This window comes from Melopsittacus undulatus, chromosome 15 (assembly GCF_012275295.1).
Source record: "Melopsittacus undulatus isolate bMelUnd1 chromosome 15, bMelUnd1.mat.Z, whole genome shotgun sequence".
NCBI lineage: Eukaryota > Metazoa > Chordata > Aves > Psittaciformes > Psittaculidae > Melopsittacus > Melopsittacus undulatus.
In genome coordinates this window covers 259,734-279,428 of record NC_047541.1, presented here as the reverse complement: position 1 = coordinate 279,428, position 19,695 = coordinate 259,734, and the positions used below count along the sequence as shown (strand labels likewise).

Below are 19,695 nucleotides of genomic sequence, written 5' to 3'. Positions count from 1 at the left end.
GTGCAGTTACCCTTATGCTTGATGCTGGGTGGCTGTGACAAGCTAGGTGTCTGCTAGGGTGGCTCTGATCTCACTTCCCAGAGGCAACCCTCTCCCTGTCCTTGCACTTAGGGCATCGGTTGCTACATGTTCCGCATTGACGACTCAGAAGTGGTGGACGCCACCATGCACGGGAACGCAGCCCGCTTCATCAACCACTCCTGTGAGCCCAACTGCTACTCCCGGGTCATCAATATCGACGGCCAGAAGCACATTGTCATCTTCGCCATGCGCAAGATCTACCGTGGGGAAGAGCTCACCTACGACTACAAGTTCCCCATCGAGGACGCCAGCAACAAGCTGCCCTGCAACTGCGGCGCCAAGAAGTGCAGGAAGTTTTTAAACTAGAACTTCAGTCGGCTTCAAGGGAGCCCCAAGGGGCCAGGTTAGCCAGAGCTTCGTGTGATGGCCTCCACAGCCACTCAGCCAGACCAGGGAGGCCAGAGGCAGGAGTGGAGATGGGCCAGGCTCCGGGACCTGGCCGGCAGCTGTTTCTCTGTCAAGAGTCCACATCTTCATGTCTCGCATGTGCACACTTACCCTTGTGAAAGACATGGGCGACTGGAGAAGAGCCTCAGTGTGATTGTGTTTTTGCTGTTCTCCTTTCCCCTGACCCCAGCGTTTGTTTCTAGCGTGGGGCTAAAGAGCAGGAGGTGCTAGGGGAGGGGAGCAAGAGGTCAGCCCAGGCGCAGGCCCGAGCATGGGGGAGCGATTGCGGAGCCGTCCTTGCTGGCTCATGGCTCAGAGGGAGTTCTCCTCATGTGAGGGCTGTGTCAGCAGTTCAGTGGCACCGTGTTGGAGTGAGCTTCCCTCAGAGGGCTGCAGCCCCAGACCCCTGCCCCAAGGACCGCACATGTCCATCGTCCCTTGTGCTGCAAAACACTACTTGAGAGCTGGCGCGCGGGGTGCTGCTGCATTGCATGGGTCTGCCTTGATCCGGGAGGGCTCAGCCGGGGCAGCAGGGCAGAGCAGCCCCCAGCTAGACCGAAGGGTTGGGCTCATGCTTTGCTGCCAAATCCCAGCCTGAGCACAGGGGAATTCCTGCTGTTCTCTGGCAGAGACCGGGCTTGTGCCAACAGTTGTGCTGCTGCAGATCTTTGCAAGCAAAGGCCAGCTTCCTTTCAGCGGTGCTTGCTCTGGCTGTGCAGAAGGGAAGTGCTGCTCTCCCAGTCCTGTCTCCAGCATCTCAAGGCGTTCCAGGTTTCCATTTCTCTGCCATCGTGGAGTTAGCGCGAGGGGAGACGTGGCTGGGGAGAGCCGGGGTGAGAGCTCGTGATAAGCAGCATGTGAAGAGCCGCTGTCACCCTGCCCCGTAGCGCGGGTCCTCTCCTGCCTGGGCCAGCCCAGAGGAGAACGGAAAGCCCCGAGGCCACCACGCGACCGTGTTGGGTTTTACTCTGTTCTGTTTACAGTTTAGTATTTAAGGTTTTATAAATGTAAATATATTTTGTATATTTTTCTATGAGAAGCACTTCATAGGGGAAAGCACTTATGTCGAGGCTTTTTAAACAGTGGTATTATCCTAATTTAAGAGAATCTCTTTTTAAGGGTTTTTTTAATTTTCCTAGGACGGTTGTAGGAAACGCCGGACCCAGTCCGGCCCTTTCGCCAGAGAGGGGGGTACACTTTAGTTTTGGGTTTTTTAACTCTTGTTCTGCTTTTTTGACTTCAGTAACTGTTTCCAAGAGGTTTGGCTGGACCTGAGACGTAACTTAGGAGGAAGATGGGGGCAGGAGGGAGCATGGCTTGGCTGAGGAGGAGGTGAGCTCTGGCTGAGCATCCCTCTGCCTGCATCCTGCCTGGGTTTAGAGGGAAAACTGAGGTAAATCGAGGGAGCCCTGAGCCCCCACCCCTCTTTGGCTGGGCTGTGCACCCGTCCGCAGGCGCTCTCTTGAAGGCAAATGAGTCTTTGCATGGAGAAGAGGAAGCAGGACGCACCCTCACCCTTCCCTGCGGGTAGGTGAGCAGCGTCCAGGTGCTGGTGGTGGGAGGGCAGCTCCAGGACGTGGGGAAGGGCTGAGAGCACCTCCAGAGTCCCCTGTGCCTGCAGCGGGGCACCCGAGGCCTCTTCCCATGAGCTGGGAACACCGCTGGGCAGCTCAGGAGCTGCCGGTTCCTGTTCGTTATTGCACTGTGGGGCGAGGGCTCGGTGGCGGCTGTTGACAGGAGTCGCATTGACGCTGCATTTGTCACTGAGGTGATTTGATGATGCACTGACAGTTTGGGAACGCACATACCTTGAGGAGGCCGGCGAGCGTGGGCCAGGGCCTCACCCCATGTCCTGGGCACGGCTGCTCTGGTCTTCCTGTCCCGGTTCTGACGGCAGCCCCGGGTCAGCCCAGCAAAGCCCAAAACTGACCCAGTAGCTGCGCTCTGCTGCCATTTCACTCCTCCGTGCCTGGCTGGCAGAGGAGGAGCATCCTCCCTGGCACATGGATCCTCCCGATCCATCGGCCTGGTGGTGGGCAGAGGCTCCGGCTGGGCAGCGCTGCCCACAGCCACCGGTGTGGGGGGAGCAGCAGCCGTGGCACCCCTGAGAGCCGAGCGCCGGCACCTCTGGCGGGCCCGGCTGCTGCCGCTTTGCTGCTATTGCCGTTGCAGGCCAGTGGAAGTGTCTGTACCGCGGGAGCCGCGCTGCGCCGCAGGGCCGGGAGGAGCGCGGCAGTGAGTGCGTGGGCTCGGCGCCGCTTCCCCGTGTCTGAATGTACATTTGTGAGGACTGACGCAGATCACGGTATCTGAAAATACTGAAAAAACACAAAAAAAGGACCCTTGGGGCGTTTCTTTTCGTTGTGTGTGTTCGTTTCCTAAGGAGAAGCGGGTCACTGCAAAGGGCTGGGTATCTTTCCTTTCTGGTTTCTTTCGTTTCGAAGCAATACCAGGTTCTCCAGCGGGACGGTCTCTGTGCGGCATCGCACCATTCACACCCATACTACTGCTCACTCGGCACTCGCCAGGTTTTTATAGCTATAAATACAATATATATAGGAACTACTATAGAAACGCACCGTGTAACGCCGCCTCGTGCAGTATCGGTCCATGGCTTTTAATTCTTAACACTATAGGTAAGGATCGTGTTCCAGTGGCTACCGCCGGCGGGAGCCGGGCCGCGCGGCCCTCTCGCCCTTCTTGTGCCCAGTCAGTTCGTGTACAACTTGGTTTCTTCCTCTTCTTCCTCTCGTTTTGGTTATGAATGTTGGGGTACCACCTGCATATGGGGAACTGTGCTCTGTGCTTTCCTGGTCTCTTTAACGAGGTGCAGTAGCTTTGTCTATCAACCGAGAACTATATTGTGGTGTTTCTTTTATTGAACTTAACAGTCTCTTTAGTAACTACAGGTAGGTGAATAATTGTTTCAAAAAAAAGAAAAAGACAAAAAAAAGCTCTGCCAAGGCAAGGTTATGTTCTAGAACTGCATTTCTTGACACCTTCTCATGTGTAACGAGCTCTTCTTCTCCCTTGTGTTCTTCCAAGCTTCGGGTTGGGTTGGGTTTTTAAAAAAACACAAAAAAAGAGGAACCGTGTCTAAAGTCCATCAGTGTTAACTCCCTGCCACAGGGAAGAAGGAAATACTTTAACAGTTAAAAAATGCTGAAAGCTCTGCAAAAGACTGAATGTAAAAACAAAAAAAGTGTACATACTTGTAAAAAAAAACAAAAAAAAGGAGTTTTTAAACATGTTTATTTTCTATGCACTTTTTTTTATTTAAGTGATAGTTTAATTAATAAACATGTCAAGTTTATTGCTGCAGAGGGCTGCTCTCCCTTTCTTCCTGGGCAGGGGGGGAGAAGCTGCTCTCCTGTGCCATGGCTGCTCCTCCTGCAAGAGCCTTTGGGCCACGGTGAGGTCTCACTGCGGTGGTGTGGCCAGGTCACGGCCTGGGGTTGGATGGGGAAGCGATGCTGCGGGGTGAACATTAACCTGCCCAGGGCCACCTGCCCACATCCTGACAGGGGCTTGCACAGAGGGAGGGCACCATGGCCACAGCGAACGACAGGGCCGTCCTGCAGACCATCTTCAACCCCAGCACCCCCTTTGGGGACATCCCTGGGCTGGACGAGGAAGGGGAGGATGGCACCCACGAGGAAGGTGAGTAGGCACTGCATGAGTTCCAGCTGGAAATGGGCAACAGGGTCTCTGTGATGCCGCAGGGTGCATGGGCAGGGGAAGGAGGCTCTGGGGGGTGGGAGCAGCCCCATCCCAATGGACATTTCTCCCTGGACTGGGGGGTTGGCCTTGGACACTTCCCCAGCCATGAGCTCCCCTTTACATTGCCACAGATGCAGCCTTCCCCCCGGAGCTCCTGGAGCAGGTCCAGGACCTGGAGCTGCAGGGGGTGTCTGCTGCGGAGTCAGGAGATGTGAGCACGGCGCTGGAGCGGTTCAATGAGGCCATCCGCCTGCTGCCCGAGCGCGCCTCGGGCTACAACAACCGGGCACAGGCCCTGCGGCTGCGGGGCGATGTGGCAGGTGAGCAGTGCGGATGGGTACCCCCCAGGTGTCCCCCACCCGCCACAATACCTCTCCCATCCCGGCCAGGTGCCCTGCGGGACCTGGATGCCGCCATCCACCTGAGCCGGGGCTGCGGCCGCACCGCCTGCCAGAGCTTTGTGCAGCGCGGGCTGATCCACCGGCTGCACGCCCGGGACGAGGATGCACAGCGGGACTTCAGGTGCGCGGCACGGTTGGGCAGTGCCTTTGCCCGGCAGCAGCTGGTGCTGCTCAACCCCTACTCAGCGCTTTGCAACCAGATGCTCTGTGAGATGCTGGGGCAGCTCCGCAACCCCACCAGCACCATGAGCGAGTGAGATGGAAACAGCGGTTTGTGAGCTAGACACATCCTGGCCACCAAAGAAGGTCCCTTTCTCATGCCAGAGATCCTCTTTTTGTTGCTTCTCCTCCATCCCTGGCTAACAGCTGGGATGGAAGGTACCGAAATGCTTTGTCTCAGCTCTACTCGACCCCCAATAAACCTGCCTGCATCCCTGGCGCTCAGGCTCTGCTTGTGGCGTCGGGCTGAGCCGGGTGCTGACCCCGCTCTGTTCATCCCCAGCCCTGGCTGGGTGGCCTCTGGCCACGCTCGTGTGCGCCATGCTCGGGGATGGAGGCTGCGGGGTGGGCGGAGGATGCTCACAGCCGGGCCGGGGACCGCCCCTGCGTCGCACACGCAGCCGGTGTGCCGGGGCCGGAGCCGCACTGCCCGGAGCCGCACTGCGGGCCATGCTGCAGGTAAGGCGCAGCGCGGCTCTCTTGTCCAGCCCTGCTGCGTGCTGGGATGCCTGGGGCCCAGCGTGGAGACAGCGCCGCATCCCTGCTCCAGCTGCACGTCCCCCAGCACTGAGCGCAGCCGCTGCACCATGTGGCGTTCGCAGAGCCGGCCGGAGGCTGCTCTTGCTCGGCTGCTGCTGCTGCTGGGCCTCCTGGCGCTGTGCTTGGCAGGTGAGGCTGCGGGAGGCGGGTGCAGAGCTCTGGCAGCACGGCAGTGGGGTGTTGCTGTAACTGACACCCACGGGCTCTCCGGCAGGGCTGCGGGAGCCGGGTCCCACCATCGATGGGCAGCCGCTGGCAGTGTGCACGCTGCGGGAGGGGGAGAGCCGCGTCTTCTCCTGCCGGGCTCCGCGGCCGGCCCCGGGCGCCATGCTGGCGTGGTACCTTGATGGCCAAAAGCAGGAGGCAAACTGCTCGGCCCTGGGCACCGCCAGCACCCTCACTCTCACCGCCCGGCGCAGCGACCGCCAGCTCAACTGCTCCCTGACGGATCCAGCCTCGGGGCAGACCTACAACGCCTCCGTCCTCCTCAACGTGCAGTGTAAGGTCTGCGCTGCTGGCCTTGCTCCAGATGGAGGCACAGGGAGGGTGCATGGGGCTGCTGCCTGACCAGAGCAGGCAGGAGCTCATCAGTCCTGTGCAGACACAGCTGATGAGCACTTCCAGCCTCTGGTGAGACAAACCCTGCTCCTGCCTCTGTGGCCCTGTCTGCTGCCTGTCTCACTGCCTGTGTTTGTTGCCCAGATAAGCCAGAGATCCTGCAGGCAGATGCCCACTACCAGGAGGTTGAGGGCAAGGGACTCCTCCTGGTGCTCTTTGTGCTGGTGGAAGCCAATCCGCCCGCCAGCATCACCTGGGTGGACCAGGATGGGCGGGTGATGGCCAATGCCTCAGAGTTCCTTCTCCTGGACACCACACACTACCCGGGGCTGGCCAACCACTCACTCCGCATCCACCTCGACACCGCGGCTGGCAACTTCTCTGTCAGCGCTGCCAACAGCCTGGGTGTCACCACCACTTCCCTCCTGCCACCAGGTAGGTGTCAGGGGTAGGTGCAGCACCGTGGCTGTGCCAAAGGGTGCTGAGGGGGCCACGCTGCCCGTGCAGGTCTGCTGGATGCCCGTGTGGAGCTGCCTCTCCTGGGTGTTGCCGTCGGAGCAGCCCTGGCCCTGTCTGCCCTGCTCAGCCTGGGCTCCTGTGCCGCCGGCCTGGCGTGCCAACGGCCCAAGCCAGTGCCGGGCGAGGGGCAAGTGGGAGGGAGCAGCCCGCTCAGCCGGTGCTCCCATTGCAGCGGCCCTGAGCTCCCACAGCCCAAGGGTGCACGTCTGCCCCGCCAGACCCAATCACTGCCACCCGACCTGCACCTCGGTGACCTCATGCAGGAGGCCAGAGGTGAGAGCCCGGGTGCCAGTGTGGAGGGAGACATGGGGCCACGGGTCCTACCTGGGTGAGGGCTCCGTTTATGGCTCCTGCCCCTTTCCTTTCCTGCAGCTTCCCCCAGGGACGCAGGAGCTGGTTCTGGGGGCGAGGAGAGCACATGGCCAGGCCTGGAGAACTCCCTGGTCCTCAGCAAGCTCGGTGAGGGGGTGCAGCTGGGCGAGTGGCCCCAAAAGCTGTGCTGGTGAAATGCCAGCCTCCGTGGCAGCCCCAAAGGACAATGGCAACGAGCTGTCTTTGTCCTGCAGGTTTTATCCAGCTCCCAAAGTCTGGGCGCATCTACAAAGTGCCCAGTGTGAGCAGTGAGGAGATCTGGCTGTGAGACATGGCGTGGTGCCTTGAGGCAGGGCTGCCCAGCCCCAGCAGGAGAACAATGGGTGCCAGGGGCTGTGCTGGGTGCAGGGTGCTGACCAGCCCTGGCTGTATCTTCAGCAATGCACCGCAGGTCCCGGTAGCTGCGCTTTGAGCCAAGGCATGGTTTTATGTAGCCTGTGCACTTTAGGAATAGATGCATCAAAGCTGTTTACAGCCGGGCTCAGCCTTGCTGCCAGCACCGAGATTCCTCCTGGGGTAAGGCCAAGCACCAGCCTTGCTTTAGCAGGTTCGTGGCCTGCTTGCTGCATGATCCTTGCCATCCCTGCCAGAGCTGTGGCAGATGCGTGGGCAACAGGCAGCATGGCAGGGGCTGGAGGAAGTCCTCCCCACAGCAATAAACTAAACTGAAGTGTCTCTGTGGTGCTACACTGGTTATTTCTCATTGGCGGCACCTGAGGGGCTTAAGGATAGGAGAAGAGGCTCAGTAAGTGGAAGCAGAAGTTTGAGACCCCCAGTCAGGAAGCAGAACGCTTCTGGGCAGAGCCGAGTCATGTCTGAGGGTGGAACTTACTCCCACCTGCTCTAGCACTTGTTGTGTGCACTCAAGGAGCCTCAGCTCTGCAGCACCTACAGCTCAGGGAGCCTGTCACTGGGGAGAGCTGGTTTAATGCTGAACTCCTTGAGAACAAGTCAAAACTGGAGCCATTAGGGCAGCTTCTGCAGCAATGCGATGAGTAAAGTGCTACTCTGAATACAGAGCACTTCAGCTGTGTCTCTAAAGCCAGGGAGGCTCCTGACGTGTTCTGCCCTGCTTCACAGGCTGCTGATAGCAGCAGAGATTGATCTGGAGGTGAGGGTTCAAAATGAAGCTTCAAGTAAAGCTTAACACCTCTGCCTCTGCCGCTTGCGAAGGAGGGTTGGATGGTGGGCTCCTGCCCTTCTTCTCATCAGCCAAGGGCTTGAAATGCTGCAGAGAAAAACGTGTTAGTGCAAAGCTTTGGTGCTCATTTGAGAGTACAAGCATGTCTGTGAAAATGCTGCCCCTCCCTGTGACCTGTGGGCTCATGGTGGACTGTTAAACCTCATGGAACCTCAGGGGCTCTTTGTGCAATGTTGAAGTACCAGTGAATCAAGCAGCTTAGAAAAGGTTCTTTGGGCCCCCTTGTCTGGCCTGCCACCCCCTCATAGACACCCACAGCAAAGACAAACATGAGGAGAGAAGCCTCGTGATGCTTCCAGCTGGGTGAGCAGTGCCTGCCTGAAGCCGTACCTGTGAGTTCTTGAACTCGGAGTAGACAGAGAAGAGGATATGCAGAGGCTGGATCCGGCTCTTGTACACAGGGATGTCCAGAATGGCTACAAGCAAGAGCAGAAGCATGTGAGAGCATCTGAGTGCTGCAGGTAAAGACTGAACTTCCCCCTGCCCCCTATTACTGGGGCCTTCCCTCACTAAAGACTGCAGGCACCCATGGTATGAGTCCACATCCTACTGCAGACAGCAGAGAATGATCTCGACTTCTTAGGGCTGAGCCTGCTTCTAACAGTCCCTTGCTTTACGCAAGACAGTGCCATGGCAGCAGCACACTTGTGCCCTCAGCACAGCCCCTGCCTTACCACAGATCATGTCCACGTACTCAGCCAGGTCACAGCTCATCTCCGCCGTTGGGAGCCCCACCTGGAAAAGACAGCAGACAGCTCTGCCCCCGTATGGCAAGCACGGCTCTAGGGCCAAGCACAGTGGCCACCAGGAATTCAGGCATCAGTCTGCTCACCCATCTGGTGAGGGAGAAATGGGAAGCAGGAACAAATCCGAGTGGGCCGGGTCATGGGCAAAGAGCCTGGAATGGAGCAGGCCCCCAGCTTTCATGGAAGGTGGTTATAACACCAGCACCAAACTAACTCTCAACATACCTTTCCCAAGAGCTCCTCGAATTCCGGTGACCATTCCTGCATCAGGGTCTCTATGTCAGGCATTGGCCTGCCAGGGAAGAAAAGGACGTAAACGTCAGGATCAGACACAAGTGAAACAGTTTCCTGCTGCAGGGCTGCTGCAAAGGGGACTGTCTCCCTTTGAGCACAGCAGTGCTCAGCCCTCCTGGACTGTCACCAGCGTCCCCATGGCCTGAGCTGGGGCTGTACATGTGGTGGGGAGCTCACCGGGTGTAGTGGACTGTGGCAGGAGGTTTGCAGCGGTGCAGTTCATTGATGCTCTCAATCCAGTTCTCAATGGCTTTGGGATTCTTCTCTGCATTCTCCACACTCTTTACTTTTATCTGCTGCTGCTAAGAACAAAAATACAAGCCTGGAAGCCTTCCCGGGTGTTTTGGGGCTTCTGTGCAACCCCTCTGTTGGCTCCACATTAACCATGCATTTTCTCTTTCCCAGTGGCACTGTACCGGTCAAGAAGAGCCATGGGCAAACAGAACACTCAGGAAAACCACGTACTGACAACCAAAAGGAAACAAAGCTTCCCCTGAAGAAAACTGAACCAAAGCCTGCACCAAGCCTTGCCAGAGATCTGTTGCAGTTTAAAACTACGGCCTAAAGAAAAAGGTTAGTGTTTTCTGCCTTTGAAGCTGAATTAGCAGCTGTGCTGCAACACTCCAGTCACACAAGTAAGGCAAAATGCAATGTTTTCACCACAGGCCACGTGCAGCAAGTGCAACCTCCCCCTCCCTGACTCACTGTGATGTTGTGCTGCTTGGAGTTCTCCGTCAGCCAAAGGGAGAGCACGGTGGGATCCGACTGCTTGGTTGACGGCTCATCCAGCACCAGCAGGCCCAGGTTATCAGGACTGCCGTCGGGACGGGGAACCTGCAGACACACAGAGGCCCTGTTTCCTGCGGGAGTCTAGAGCAGTGGACGTTGGGCTGTTTTGGAGGGAGCCTCCCCGTGGTTTAAAAACCAGACCCTAAAAGGCATTGGCATATACTGCACTCTTGAATACAAATTGTCAGTACTGTGCTGCCGGAAAAGCACAAGGTGTTGGACAAGGGAAATGTGGCCTGGCCCCAAATTATGCTTGACAAGTGACTGTTTGACAGCTTAAGGGTAGGGCTCACTTGGATGTAGGGCTGGGCTTCAGCCAATACCACATCCTGTTTCAGCTCGTGCACAACACGTATAGAGGGAATCAAAGCAACCGTACCTTTAGGAACGCATCAATGTCTCCAACTGCAGGAATAAAGTCTGGGATGAAAGGCTGCAGTTTGTACTCAATCTCTATTGGTTTGGGAGTGTACCTGGGAAAAAACCAGCAGCACTGTGGGAGCAGCTATGGACTGTCCTGCAACACTTGCTTTGGTAATTGACACACAGGAGGGCAAGGAGTGGGCTAAAACCCCTTCCACTCACCTCTTGATGTACTCAAAGAGTTCTTTGATTTCAGAAGACACCGGCAGGTAGTCATAATCTGCTACACTAAAGTCCCTAAAGGAAGGCAGAGAAAGGCAGGCAAAGACTAACATAGAGCAGGCTGTCTACAAGTGGGAACCAGCACCCAGCTGTGCAAGACTAGCATGAAGGAAGCAGAAACACCGAGGGAGGGAGTCCCCTCTTGCACAGGAAAACCACCAGTGGGCCCTGTTCTGCCTTAGGCTGGCTCTCGGGTGCGTTGCCTGTGATGACAGGCTCGTGTAGGGCTGTCAGAAGCCAGGTAACAGCTCACCCCGTGAGCGCAGCCCCGTGCTCCTCCGAGTCGTTCTCTGAGTCAGTCTCTGAGGAGTCTTCCGAGTCCTCCGAGTCCTCGTCCTCGCTGAGGGTGGCGCCCGCGGCCGATCGAGCCCCCACCTCCTTCTAGGGGAGAGACCGGGCCTCACTGGGCCGCCCTCCCGTGGCCGGGCCGCCCTCCGTGCGCTGCCTACCTTGTTGCCGCTGCCCTCCTCGTCGCTGCTCTGATCGGCCGCGGGATGCCCGGGCCAGAGGGAGGCCTGGGACCGGCCCGTACCCCCTGCCCGTGGCGATCGGGCCCCGGCAGACGTCCCCGCCGCGCCGCCAGCCTGCTCGGCCTCCGGCAGCTCCAGGCGCTCGTAGTACGGCTGCTCCTCGGGCAGGCGGGCCTGGGCAGAGCGGCACGGTGAGGCTGCGGCCCGGCCCTGGCCCCGGCCCCCTGCCCGGAGCCCCGCTCACCTCCGCCATGCCGCCCCGCCGCCGTTGCCAGGGCGACGCGCCCGCCTCGGTTGCCCCTGCCCGGCAAGAGCGGCCGCGGCTCCGCGGCGCCCCCTGGCGGGCGGGGCGGCCGCGGTCCGCCAACCGCGCCCCGCGCGCCGTGCGTGACGGCGCTTCCGGCTGGAGACGTGGCTCGGCGCCGCCATCTTGTGCGGCTGCCCGAGGGACGCGGAGGGACTGAGCCCCGCGCCGCCGCCGCCATGGTAAGGTCCCGCTCCGCCGCCCATCGCGGGCACAGCGGCGGGAGGGAACGCTTCTCGGGGGACCCCCGCCGCCCGGCCGGGCCTGGCGCTGGAGCCCCGGGGCCTGCGGGGCAGAGCCGGGCGCTGCGGCAGGTCCCGCTGCCCAGGCAGGCGCGGCTGCGGCCGCTGCCCTGGGGCCGCTGCGGGCTCAGCACGGGAACCGTTGCGCTGCAGGAGGGAGCCGGTCCCGCTCCTCGTGCCCCCCAGCGCTCTTCCACCGCGGGCTCGGGCGGCGGGGCCGGGAGGCCGCTCCGTTACAGAGCAGAAACCTGTGCTCCCGGAGCGGCGAGGCCCCCGCTGCAGTTTGCCTTGCACCGTGACCCGTGCTTTGGGGCAGCACTTACAGAGAGCAGGGTTTGGCCTGCCATAAAAGCACTTCAGGATGCGTTTGTCCCCGAGCTGTCAAGCTGCAAGTCCCCGAGGCCTCACACGGTTCAGTCGGCCTGGGGCTGAGGTGGGACTTGGTCTGTTTCTGAGAGTTCCCAGCGCTTGCCTGTTAATAACAGCGGTTGGGGATTTACGAGCTCATCAGCACAGCAATAGCCCTATCCTGACAAAGTTAAGAGCTGATCTATGAGAGAGTGATGGGAGGAGGAAGGCTCGGTGGTCCAAGAGAACGAGAAGACGTGGGCTGCAGTTCCTTTGCTACCTTTGTACTGATGGTGTGATAACACTTAGAGGTGCCCAGGAGAGCCATCCATGGGCTGTGGTTAATGCAGCTGCCACTTCTCCGTTAAATGTGGCTTTGCCGTGGATGTGGCCCCTGGGAAGAACCATCCCATTTTACAACATTTCTGTGTTTAGTTGTAAGCTGGGGCCGGGCTGACTAGAAGCTCAGTAACCTGGAGCCTCCCCAGAGCACTGGGTGGGTTGTGCCACCTCTACATGTGTGTAAGAAGGGGCCAGTTTGCTGTGCTCAGGGTAACAGAGCAAAGGAAAGGTGAATCTGCTCTTAGCACAGCACAGTTACTGGTGCTGGTGGCAGCAAAAGGCTGAAAGTGGTGGCCAAGGAGGCTGAGCTGGGCTGGGGCACCTGTGAAGTTGGGGTGGAGCCGCTGCTCCCCTCTCCTGCCGCGCTGAGCGGCCCTCGCCTCCTCCGCAGGTGCTGTTGGCAGCAGCCGTGTGCACGAAGGCAGGAAAGGCCATCGTGTCCCGGCAGTTCGTGGAGATGACGCGCACCCGCATCGAGGGGCTGCTGGCGGCGTTCCCCAAGCTCATGAACACCGGGAAGCAGCACACCTTTGTGGAGACTGAGAGCGTGCGGTACGTCTATCAGCCCATGGAGAAGCTCTACATGGTGTTGATCACCACCAAGAACAGCAACATCCTGGAAGATCTGGAAACACTCCGACTCTTTTCCAGAGTGGTAAGGATCTAAGGGTCACTCACTTACTGCAAAGTTCCCACTGGGGAGACCAAAGGGGTGATCGCTAAAATTAGCGTTAAATATTCTCTGTATTCAGGGCTCCTCAGGAAATTCACTGGCCCCAGCGTGTGTTTAGGTTCCTCTGAGTTAGTGTTCCAGAGAAGCCAAGAGGTTGTCCAAGGTGTAGTGTAGGAAAACTGATCGTGGCAAAAATTGACCTTGTTTATCAGCAGCGTAAGAGCAGCTTAACAGTGCACTGGTCTTGTGGAGCAGTGGCTAGCACTGCTTTGAAGTCAGGGGGTAGTAGAAAGAAAGTGTTTACACGGTGTTGTCTACAGATACCCCTTCAAAATGTTTTTTCCTATGCAGATCCCTGAGTATTGTCGAGCCCTGGAGGAGAACGAGATCTCTGAGCACTGCTTCGACCTGATTTTTGCCTTTGATGAGATTGTTGCCCTGGGCTACCGTGAGAACGTCAATCTGGCCCAAATTCGGACCTTTACTGAGATGGAGTCGCACGAGGAGAAGGTGTTCCGAGCAGTCCGAGAGGTGAGCAGGAGTAACCACAAGCTGGGTCCCAACATGTGCTCTGGGAGACGCTACTGCTGCTCAGCTTTGATAGTGGCCCAGAAGGGATTTCACTTTTCTGTAAACTGAGTGCTAATCTCTTGTTCCCTTTTGCTTCACAAAGGGTTTACAGGCAAATGCACTTGGTTCATGAGCAGAATGAGACTGAGATTGCAAAGCTCTGTCAGCCTCTTGTCTTTTACTTCAGACTCAGGAACGCGAAGCAAAAGCTGAGATGCGCCGTAAAGCCAAGGAGTTGCAGCAAGCCCGGAGGGACGCAGAGAGGCAGGGCAAGAAGGCGCCTGGGTTCGGCGGCTTTGGGAGCGTGGCCGTGTCCGGGGGCACGACGGCGACCATGATCACAGAGACCATCATTGAGACAGAGAAGCCCAAAGTGGCTCCAGCGCCTGCCAGGTGGGTGTGCAGCAGGGAGCAAGTGTGCCTTGGGGTCAGCATTGCTGGAAGGATGTGCCCCAGTAAAGGCCCTTTTGTTGTTGAGTAGCATTTGTGGAGCATCCCACATTAGCATCCCAGAGCATTTCTGGAGCCTTTGACAGGCAAAAGTCTCCACAACCTGTGTAAGAAAAAGAGGTCCCAGCTACTGGTAATACACAGAACAGAATCTAAACCTAAATTACAACTTTGCAGCCTACATATCAGTTTTGCGTGTGTTCTCCCAGAAAAAAAGGCTGCAGAGGTGAAGGTAGTTTTGTTGGGATAGTCACGTTACAGCAGTTGCAGGTAAGGAGGAACCTGTTGCCATCAACTGACCTGGAGCTTCTTACACCTTTTCTTTAGGCCCTCGGGTCCCAGTAAAGCCTTGAAACTTGGCGCTAAAGGGAAGGAGGTGGACAACTTTGTAGACAAACTGAAATCAGAGGGAGAAAATATCCTGACTGCTGTAGGGAAGCGCTCCACGGAAGCAGCCAAAGTTCTTGCTCCTCCTGTTAACATGGAGAGGTAGGTACTGCCCTGGCTTTGGAAGCATTGTTCCTGCGGCCTGCTGAGTGGTGCACATGTAGCTTCCTGAACTTGCTTCCTTTCTCATTTTCAGAACAGGCTTTTCGCTGCCCTTCAGGTCCCATGTGCTCTCTCATGCTCTCATTTTAAATGGTGGTGGGCAGAACCTTGGGAAGCGCAGCAGGAAAAAGCAGACAGCTCCTTTCAGTAGGACTCACCTGAGCTCGGCTGTATATCTGTTGTTCAGCTCAGGTTGGGAGTTTCCCCATGCCTTTTTCCCTTAAACAGCTGCAATTTTTCTATTCTTCTGGCACAGAATTCCTGCTGAACTGTGGCTTGGGATGGCCATGTTCATATATAATTTTATATATAGCAGTTCAGAAGCTTCTAGTGCAATGAGCTGTGCTCCTGTCAGCAGAGGATTTTTGGGTGAACAGCCCCTCCAGATGCTGTATCACTGCTCTTCATGTGGCCTTCTACCCATTGCAGATTCGCATCTCTAGAACTGACCTGCGGGGGGAGCAGCGTTAGCATCCGCTCTGCCCTCTGTGCTGTGCTATTGGGGCCATCCCGCTCCTGGGAGCTCTGGCTCCTTATGTGCAGCCTTCCCTGCTGAGCACTGTTCTTCCATCTGGCCTCTTGGATGCCAAGCATAGCACTTGCGACACCTACTTTCTGTCTGTCTGTCTGTCTAGCGTGCACATGAAAATAGAGGAGAAAATCTCCCTGACTTGCGGCCGTGACGGAGGGTTGCAGAGCATGGAGCTGCACGGCATGATCATGCTGCACATTGCAGATGAGAAGTTTGCACGGATTCGCCTGCATGTGGAAAATGAGGACAAGAGGGGAGTGCAGCTACAGGTAAAGCCTGTTCAGTGTCCTGTGCTCTCGAAGGTGCTTTTGCTCCTCTCCAGGGAATACGTGAGCATGTCAGTGTCCTGTGTTCATGTTCAAGCCATCTCAATACGTGAGATGAAAATGGGAGTTGTCACTGCAGATGTTAGTGCAGTGGGGCCAGCTCACACTGGAAAGATTGAAGTTCAGTTGAGAAATCCAGTCTCGTGCCCTTATCTCCCTGCCCTCAGCACCTTATCTGCCCCGTGGTGCATGTTGCTCTGCTGTATGGTCGCACCTGGACCTTGCAGCAGCCTGGTGCGTTGCTTGGTGTTCCTTGGTGCGATGTGAGCTTTAGCTGGGGAGTGGGAGAATTTAGTGCAGAGTCCTCTGCTGCTGAGGAATTAATTTGTTACCCCTTGGGGTCACTTGTGTGCCATCACTGCTCTATCAGAGGCAATTGCTGGAGTCCACGATTGCAGCCAGTGATAGCAGCTCAGAAGATTCTGAAGGACACATCCCCTTTCTCCCACTCTGCGTGGCCTTACTGATGCCTGGAGATCGTGCTCCTTTGATACACTCTTTCGCACCCTCCCCCCTCCTCCTTGCTATGAGCTTGACTATATATGGCTGGCTTATCTGCTGCTGGCTTTTACACAAGGAGGTTCCTTACTGGCACATCTCATGAGGGAGTTCCTAGCAATGCTCCCACTTGTGGTGCTTCAGGTGGAAGACAAGATCAAACCCAGTGCTCACTCCTGTCTTTCTAGCGTAACTTGAAGGTTGACTTGCAAAATTCCTCTGCTTCTGCAAAGCTGCTTAGGGAGAGTATTTAAAGTGAATTTGGCTCCTGATGTAATGTGTTAAGGTTGTGGAGGGAAATAGGATTTTCTGTGGTTTCAGGTGTTCCAAGCAGCATTAGGTTGGGTTTTCTTCTGTTGTGGGTCTTCAGGATGGCATTTGAGATTTTAAGAGTCATTAAAGTTGCTCTCTAGGTGTTGGCCCAGGCCACGCATTGCTGGCATGTCTGGTGCAGTGGTGTGTGTTCTGGAAGCAATCCCAGGTTGATAAGCAGATGTGCTCCATCTGGGCTTCTGAACCAGGAGCAAAACTGATGTATGTCAAGTAAAACACCCTGGGATGTGTCATCCTGCCTTACTAGAGCCCACGTTGCCTACTTCCAGTTCTGTCTTTAGGCTCAGAGTTGGAGCCTGGGCATATGTTCCCCTTTCAGACTCACCCAAATGTGGACAAGAAGCTCTTCACTACAGAATCGCAGATTGGTTTGAAGAACCCAGAGAAGTCATTTCCTATTAACAGCGACGTGGGGGTGCTGAAGTGGAGGTTGCAGACCACGGAGGAGTCCTTCATTCCATTGACAAGTGAGTGCAAGTGTGCACCTGGGGGATCATGTGGAAGAGGCTGATGTGCATTAGGTTGCAGAGAGACCTTAGAAGAGCTTCCAATGCTTAAAAGGGGCCGACAGGAAAGCTGGAGAGGGGCTTTGGACAAGGGTGTGTAGGGACAGGACAAAAGGGAATGGCTTTAAACTGTCAGAGAAGATATAGATTTGGTGTGAGGGTGGTGAGACACTGGCAAAGGTTGCTCAGAGCGGCTGTGGCTGCCCCATCCCTGGCAGTGTTCAAGGCCAGGTTGGACACAGGGGCTTGGAGCAGCTGCTCCAGTGGAAGGGGTCCCTGCCCATGGCAGGGGTTGGAAGTGGATGGGCTTTAAGGTCCCTTCCAACCCAAACCAGTCTGGGATTGTGTGATCCATGGGCTGCCAGCTTCTAGCCAGCCTCTAGCAGCTGGGCTGCCTAGAGTGTGCCACCACACTCTGAGATGAGATGTTGGAGATGTGTTCCCCTGGGTAGTGCCTGTTCTTGGTGGCATGTGTTTTCTGTAATGCTCTTAAAGAAAAGAAAAAGCTTTTATTTAAGTCAGGATTTCTTGGGGTACCTTTGTGGTACCTTTTGGGAGCCCGTGTGGTTCACTCAGTGTTTCTGTGCCTCAGTTAACTGCTGGCCATCAGAAAGCGGCAACAGTTGTGACGTTAACATTGAATACGAGTTGCAAGAGGAGAGCCTGGAGCTGAACGATGTGATCATCACCATCCCCTTGCCGTAAGTAACGCTCCTTGCCCGGGCAGCATTATCACGTCTGCCTGGATCCCGTTGCTTCTCTCCCCTCCATGGTTTGTGGGTCTGGACAAGCAAACAGGCTGGACAAGCACTTCCTTAGGTCTGTGCAGCTGAGCTGTTGGAACTTCTCGTTGCCTATTCTAGGTCTGGTGTCGGCGCTCCAGTGATTGGGGAGATTGACGGTGAGTATCGCCACGACAGCCGGAGAAACCTCCTCGAGTGGTGCCTGCCAGTGATAGATGCCAAAAACAAGAGCGGCAGCCTGGAGTTCAGCATAGCAGGGCAGCCAAATGACTTCTTCCCGGTGCAAGTCTCCTTCATCTCCAAAAAGAACTATTGCAACATACAGGTATGGTCGCTGCCGGTACTCTGGGGGTGTAATGTTGCCTCTCTTTCTGGCAGTTCGGAAGCGCAGGGTTGCCACTGCCCTCGCGAGCGTCCCGGTGCCGGCACCGAGCTAACTCTGTCTCTTGTCCTGCAGGTTACCAAAGTGACCCTGGTGGATGGGAACAGCCCTGTCAGGTTTTCTACTGAGACCACCTTCCTGGTGGACAAGTACGAGGTGCTGTAACGCCCGCAGCCCAGGCAGGGTTTTTAAATTTAAGAAAAAAAGAAAAAGAAAAAAAAAAAAGAGGCCGAAGTTGATTGTGAATATTGGGAATGTGGGAATGCCGCAGCCCCCCGCGGAGGAAGACGCGTGGCTCTGCCGCCTGCAGCGCTCCCAGGGCATAGACACTTTTGGCAGAGAATTGACACGCTCATGGGGGGAAAGGCTACCAATGTCTTTGGCAGATTTTCACCGGCCGGCAGGAAAGCACCACCTCCACCGCAGGGAGCCTGCCTTTGACCCATCCCCGCCCCCCGGAGCTGCCTGGCGCCCAGTCCCAGCGCCCACCAGCCATCGTCCTCTCCCTGCTGAAGCATCATGCACCGATCCCTCGTTGATGCTGCTGCCATTTTAATTTCTCCTCGACTTTCAGCTCCTGTTTCTGTTGGTGAAAGCTGGCGTTAAGATGACGTGCGTGGGGTGCCTGGCCCTTCCAGACCCTCCTGTCTGGTGCCAGCAGGGCAATTTGGCTGCAGTTCTGAGTGAGGGGGTCTGGCAGAGGAGAAGGTCACAGTGCTCGGTCCTTCTGCCCACACGGTTACTGCTGCCCTTGCAGCTGGGCTCACCTCTGGCTTGGAGAGGGCTCCATGGTGGCACAGGCCAAACTTTGGCAGGTTCCTGCTGCTGATGGAGAGCATCCAGAGGGACTGTCCCCATGCACAGGCTCACTCTCTGCTGCCGCTGCTCTTGGGCCAGGCGTTGGAGGTGGTGTACGGTAGAACCAGCTGCATGTCCTTCCTGCAGCTCTTTCAGTGCCAGGAGAAGGCCTCGGTGCATGGAGCTGTGGATGCTGGGTTGCCCAAGCTGCCCTCATGGTCACAGGGAGCACTCTGAAGGCACGCACACCGCGTTCCTGGGAGCACCTCCGCAAGCGCATCTCTGTTCCCTGGGGCCCTCTGCTGCAGAAGTTCGCGGTCTCTCCTCTGTTGGCAGCAGCCGGGAGGGAACCAACCCTCATCCCGGCCCTGGGAGGGTGAGAGAGCAAACCCTGTTCCTAGGAAAGCAAAGTAGGTGGCAAATGCCACTAGCCGGGTCCTGCTGGAGAGCTGCTTTTCCATACGATGTTAAAATGGAGTCGAGGTTAGTTCGGAGCTTTTTCTTCATTTTTTTTCCCTGGAATTAGTTGGAGGGTCACACTGAAGCCGAGCCGGGATCCCCTTTTGTAACCCTGTACTGGCCTAGGGACTAGAGCACATTCCAGTGTACACAAATACGAGTCGTTAACCCAATAAAGAGTTCTCTCGGAGGAGCTGGCTCTGCCTGCGGCGGTCCTTGGGGCTCAGCCCTGCGGGGGGCGGGCAGGGGCGGGCTCGGCGGCGAGAAGCGGCGGCGGCCCGGAGGAGCTGAGCTGAAGTGAGCGGGGAACGGGCCGGGGTCGGGGCACCGGGGGGTGCTCGTGGCGGGGGAACCCTACTCGTGCCTCTAGGAAGCGAGCGGCGTCCCGGCCTGCGGGGACTCCCCCAAGGGCAAAATGTTGGGGTACGGGGAGAGGAGGGGCCTGTGTCTCTGCGCTGGTTCATGGGATGTGGTGGGGATGCCACTGCCCGCCCGGGGCCTCCCAAGAACGGGTGTGGGGAAGGAGCTGCAGGCAGGAGACCAGGAGAACCCTTCGTCCGTTGTGGCACGTTTCGGGGGCACACGGGTGGGCTGGGACCTGGGTCTGGGGGTCCCCATCACATTGGGTTTGTCGGTGTGGGAGTCCTGAGAGCATCCAGTTCCATGTGGGAGGCTGGACCAGGCGCTCCCGACCCCGC

General features: G+C 57.1%; 5 protein-coding genes across 12 annotated transcripts in view; 4 read left to right on the top strand and 1 right to left on the bottom strand.

Moving 5' to 3' along the window:
* KMT2A (lysine methyltransferase 2A) overlaps positions 1 to 3,788 on the top strand; it is a 40,541-nt gene extending 36,753 nt beyond the window's left edge. Inside the window, exon 36 of the mRNA XM_034069491.1 lies at positions 112 to 3,788. Within this exon, the coding sequence (XP_033925382.1) occupies positions 112 to 387 (276 nt within the window). The 3' untranslated portion in view covers positions 388 to 3,788. The remainder of the gene's footprint in view (positions 1 to 111) is intronic.
* A 132-nt stretch (positions 3,789 to 3,920) lies between these two features.
* TTC36 (tetratricopeptide repeat domain 36) lies at positions 3,921 to 5,015 on the top strand. The gene is made up of 3 exons (XM_005142653.2): positions 3,921 to 4,128; positions 4,320 to 4,508; positions 4,578 to 5,015. The coding sequence occupies exons 1-3, from the start codon at positions 4,017 to 4,019 to the stop codon at positions 4,844 to 4,846; spliced, it is 570 nt and encodes a 189-aa protein (XP_005142710.1). The 5' UTR covers positions 3,921 to 4,016; the 3' UTR covers positions 4,847 to 5,015.
* Positions 5,016 to 5,210: 195 nt separating this feature from the next.
* On the top strand, positions 5,211 to 7,472 carry TMEM25 (transmembrane protein 25). 6 transcript variants are annotated; one of them, XM_031043316.1, is made up of 6 exons: positions 5,211 to 5,477; positions 5,563 to 5,847; positions 6,051 to 6,341; positions 6,598 to 6,698; positions 6,798 to 6,884; positions 6,992 to 7,472. In XM_031043316.1, the coding sequence occupies exons 1-6, from the start codon at positions 5,396 to 5,398 to the stop codon at positions 7,040 to 7,042; spliced, it is 897 nt and encodes a 298-aa protein (XP_030899176.1). In that variant the 5' UTR covers positions 5,211 to 5,395; the 3' UTR covers positions 7,043 to 7,472. The 6 variants fall into 6 exon arrangements, with proteins under 6 accessions (XP_030899176.1, XP_005142711.1, XP_030899177.1 ...); XM_005142654.2 differs by having other exon boundaries at positions 6,414 to 6,698; XM_031043317.1 differs by lacking the exon at positions 6,598 to 6,698.
* A 67-nt stretch (positions 7,473 to 7,539) lies between these two features.
* Positions 7,540 to 11,274, bottom strand: IFT46 (intraflagellar transport 46). Of its 3 annotated transcripts, none has more exons than XM_034069488.1 (11): positions 11,187 to 11,274; positions 10,922 to 11,116; positions 10,726 to 10,853; positions 10,413 to 10,487; positions 10,207 to 10,300; positions 9,744 to 9,872; positions 9,216 to 9,340; positions 8,970 to 9,036; positions 8,673 to 8,733; positions 8,329 to 8,414; positions 7,540 to 8,025 (listed from the first exon to the last, which is right to left on the bottom strand). In XM_034069488.1, the coding sequence occupies exons 1-11, from the start codon at positions 11,193 to 11,195 to the stop codon at positions 7,930 to 7,932; spliced, it is 1,065 nt and encodes a 354-aa protein (XP_033925379.1). In that variant the 5' UTR covers positions 11,196 to 11,274; the 3' UTR covers positions 7,540 to 7,929. The 3 variants fall into 3 exon arrangements, with proteins under 3 accessions (XP_033925379.1, XP_033925381.1, XP_033925380.1); XM_034069490.1 differs by having other exon boundaries at positions 9,216 to 9,337; XM_034069489.1 differs by having other exon boundaries at positions 10,726 to 10,850.
* ARCN1 (archain 1) lies at positions 11,194 to 19,190 on the top strand. The gene is made up of 11 exons (XM_034069615.1): positions 11,194 to 11,198; positions 11,257 to 11,428; positions 12,570 to 12,833; positions 13,203 to 13,382; positions 13,609 to 13,814; positions 14,199 to 14,360; positions 15,056 to 15,221; positions 16,429 to 16,576; positions 17,208 to 17,316; positions 17,479 to 17,683; positions 17,816 to 19,190. The coding sequence occupies exons 1-11, from the start codon at positions 11,194 to 11,196 to the stop codon at positions 17,903 to 17,905; spliced, it is 1,707 nt and encodes a 568-aa protein (XP_033925506.1). The 3' UTR covers positions 17,906 to 19,190.
* Positions 19,191 to 19,695: the final 505 nt, after the last annotated feature.

Bases quoted from the DNA above. Each gene is read 5' to 3' on its own strand.
- TTC36 (XM_005142653.2), top strand. From the start codon at position 4,017: ATGGCCACAGCGAACGACAGGGCCGTCCTGCAGACCATCTTCAACCCC. The intron at 4,129-4,319 runs GTGAGTAGGCAC...ACATTGCCACAG, and splicing joins GGATGGCACCCACGAGGAAG to ATGCAGCCTTCCCCCCGGAG. The intron at 4,509-4,577 runs GTGAGCAGTGCG...CATCCCGGCCAG, and splicing joins GCTGCGGGGCGATGTGGCAG to GTGCCCTGCGGGACCTGGAT.
- TMEM25 (XM_031043312.1), top strand. From the start codon at position 5,396: ATGTGGCGTTCGCAGAGCCGGCCGGAGGCTGCTCTTGCTCGGCTGCTG. The intron at 5,848-6,050 runs GTAAGGTCTGCG...TTTGTTGCCCAG, and splicing joins CGTCCTCCTCAACGTGCAGT to ATAAGCCAGAGATCCTGCAG. The intron at 6,342-6,597 runs GTAGGTGTCAGG...CTCCCATTGCAG, and splicing joins CACTTCCCTCCTGCCACCAG to CGGCCCTGAGCTCCCACAGC.
- ARCN1 (XM_034069615.1), top strand. The intron at 13,815-14,198 runs GTGGGTGTGCAG...CCTTTTCTTTAG, and splicing joins GTGGCTCCAGCGCCTGCCAG to GCCCTCGGGTCCCAGTAAAG. The intron at 17,684-17,815 runs GTATGGTCGCTG...CTTGTCCTGCAG, and splicing joins AGAACTATTGCAACATACAG to GTTACCAAAGTGACCCTGGT.
- IFT46 (XM_034069488.1), bottom strand. The intron at 10,488-10,725 runs GTGAGCTGTTAC...GCCTTCCTTTAG, and splicing joins CACGGGGCTGCGCTCACGGG to GGACTTTAGTGTAGCAGATT. The intron at 10,301-10,412 runs GTGAGTGGAAGG...GTTTTTTCCCAG, and splicing joins CTCTTTGAGTACATCAAGAG to GTACACTCCCAAACCAATAG.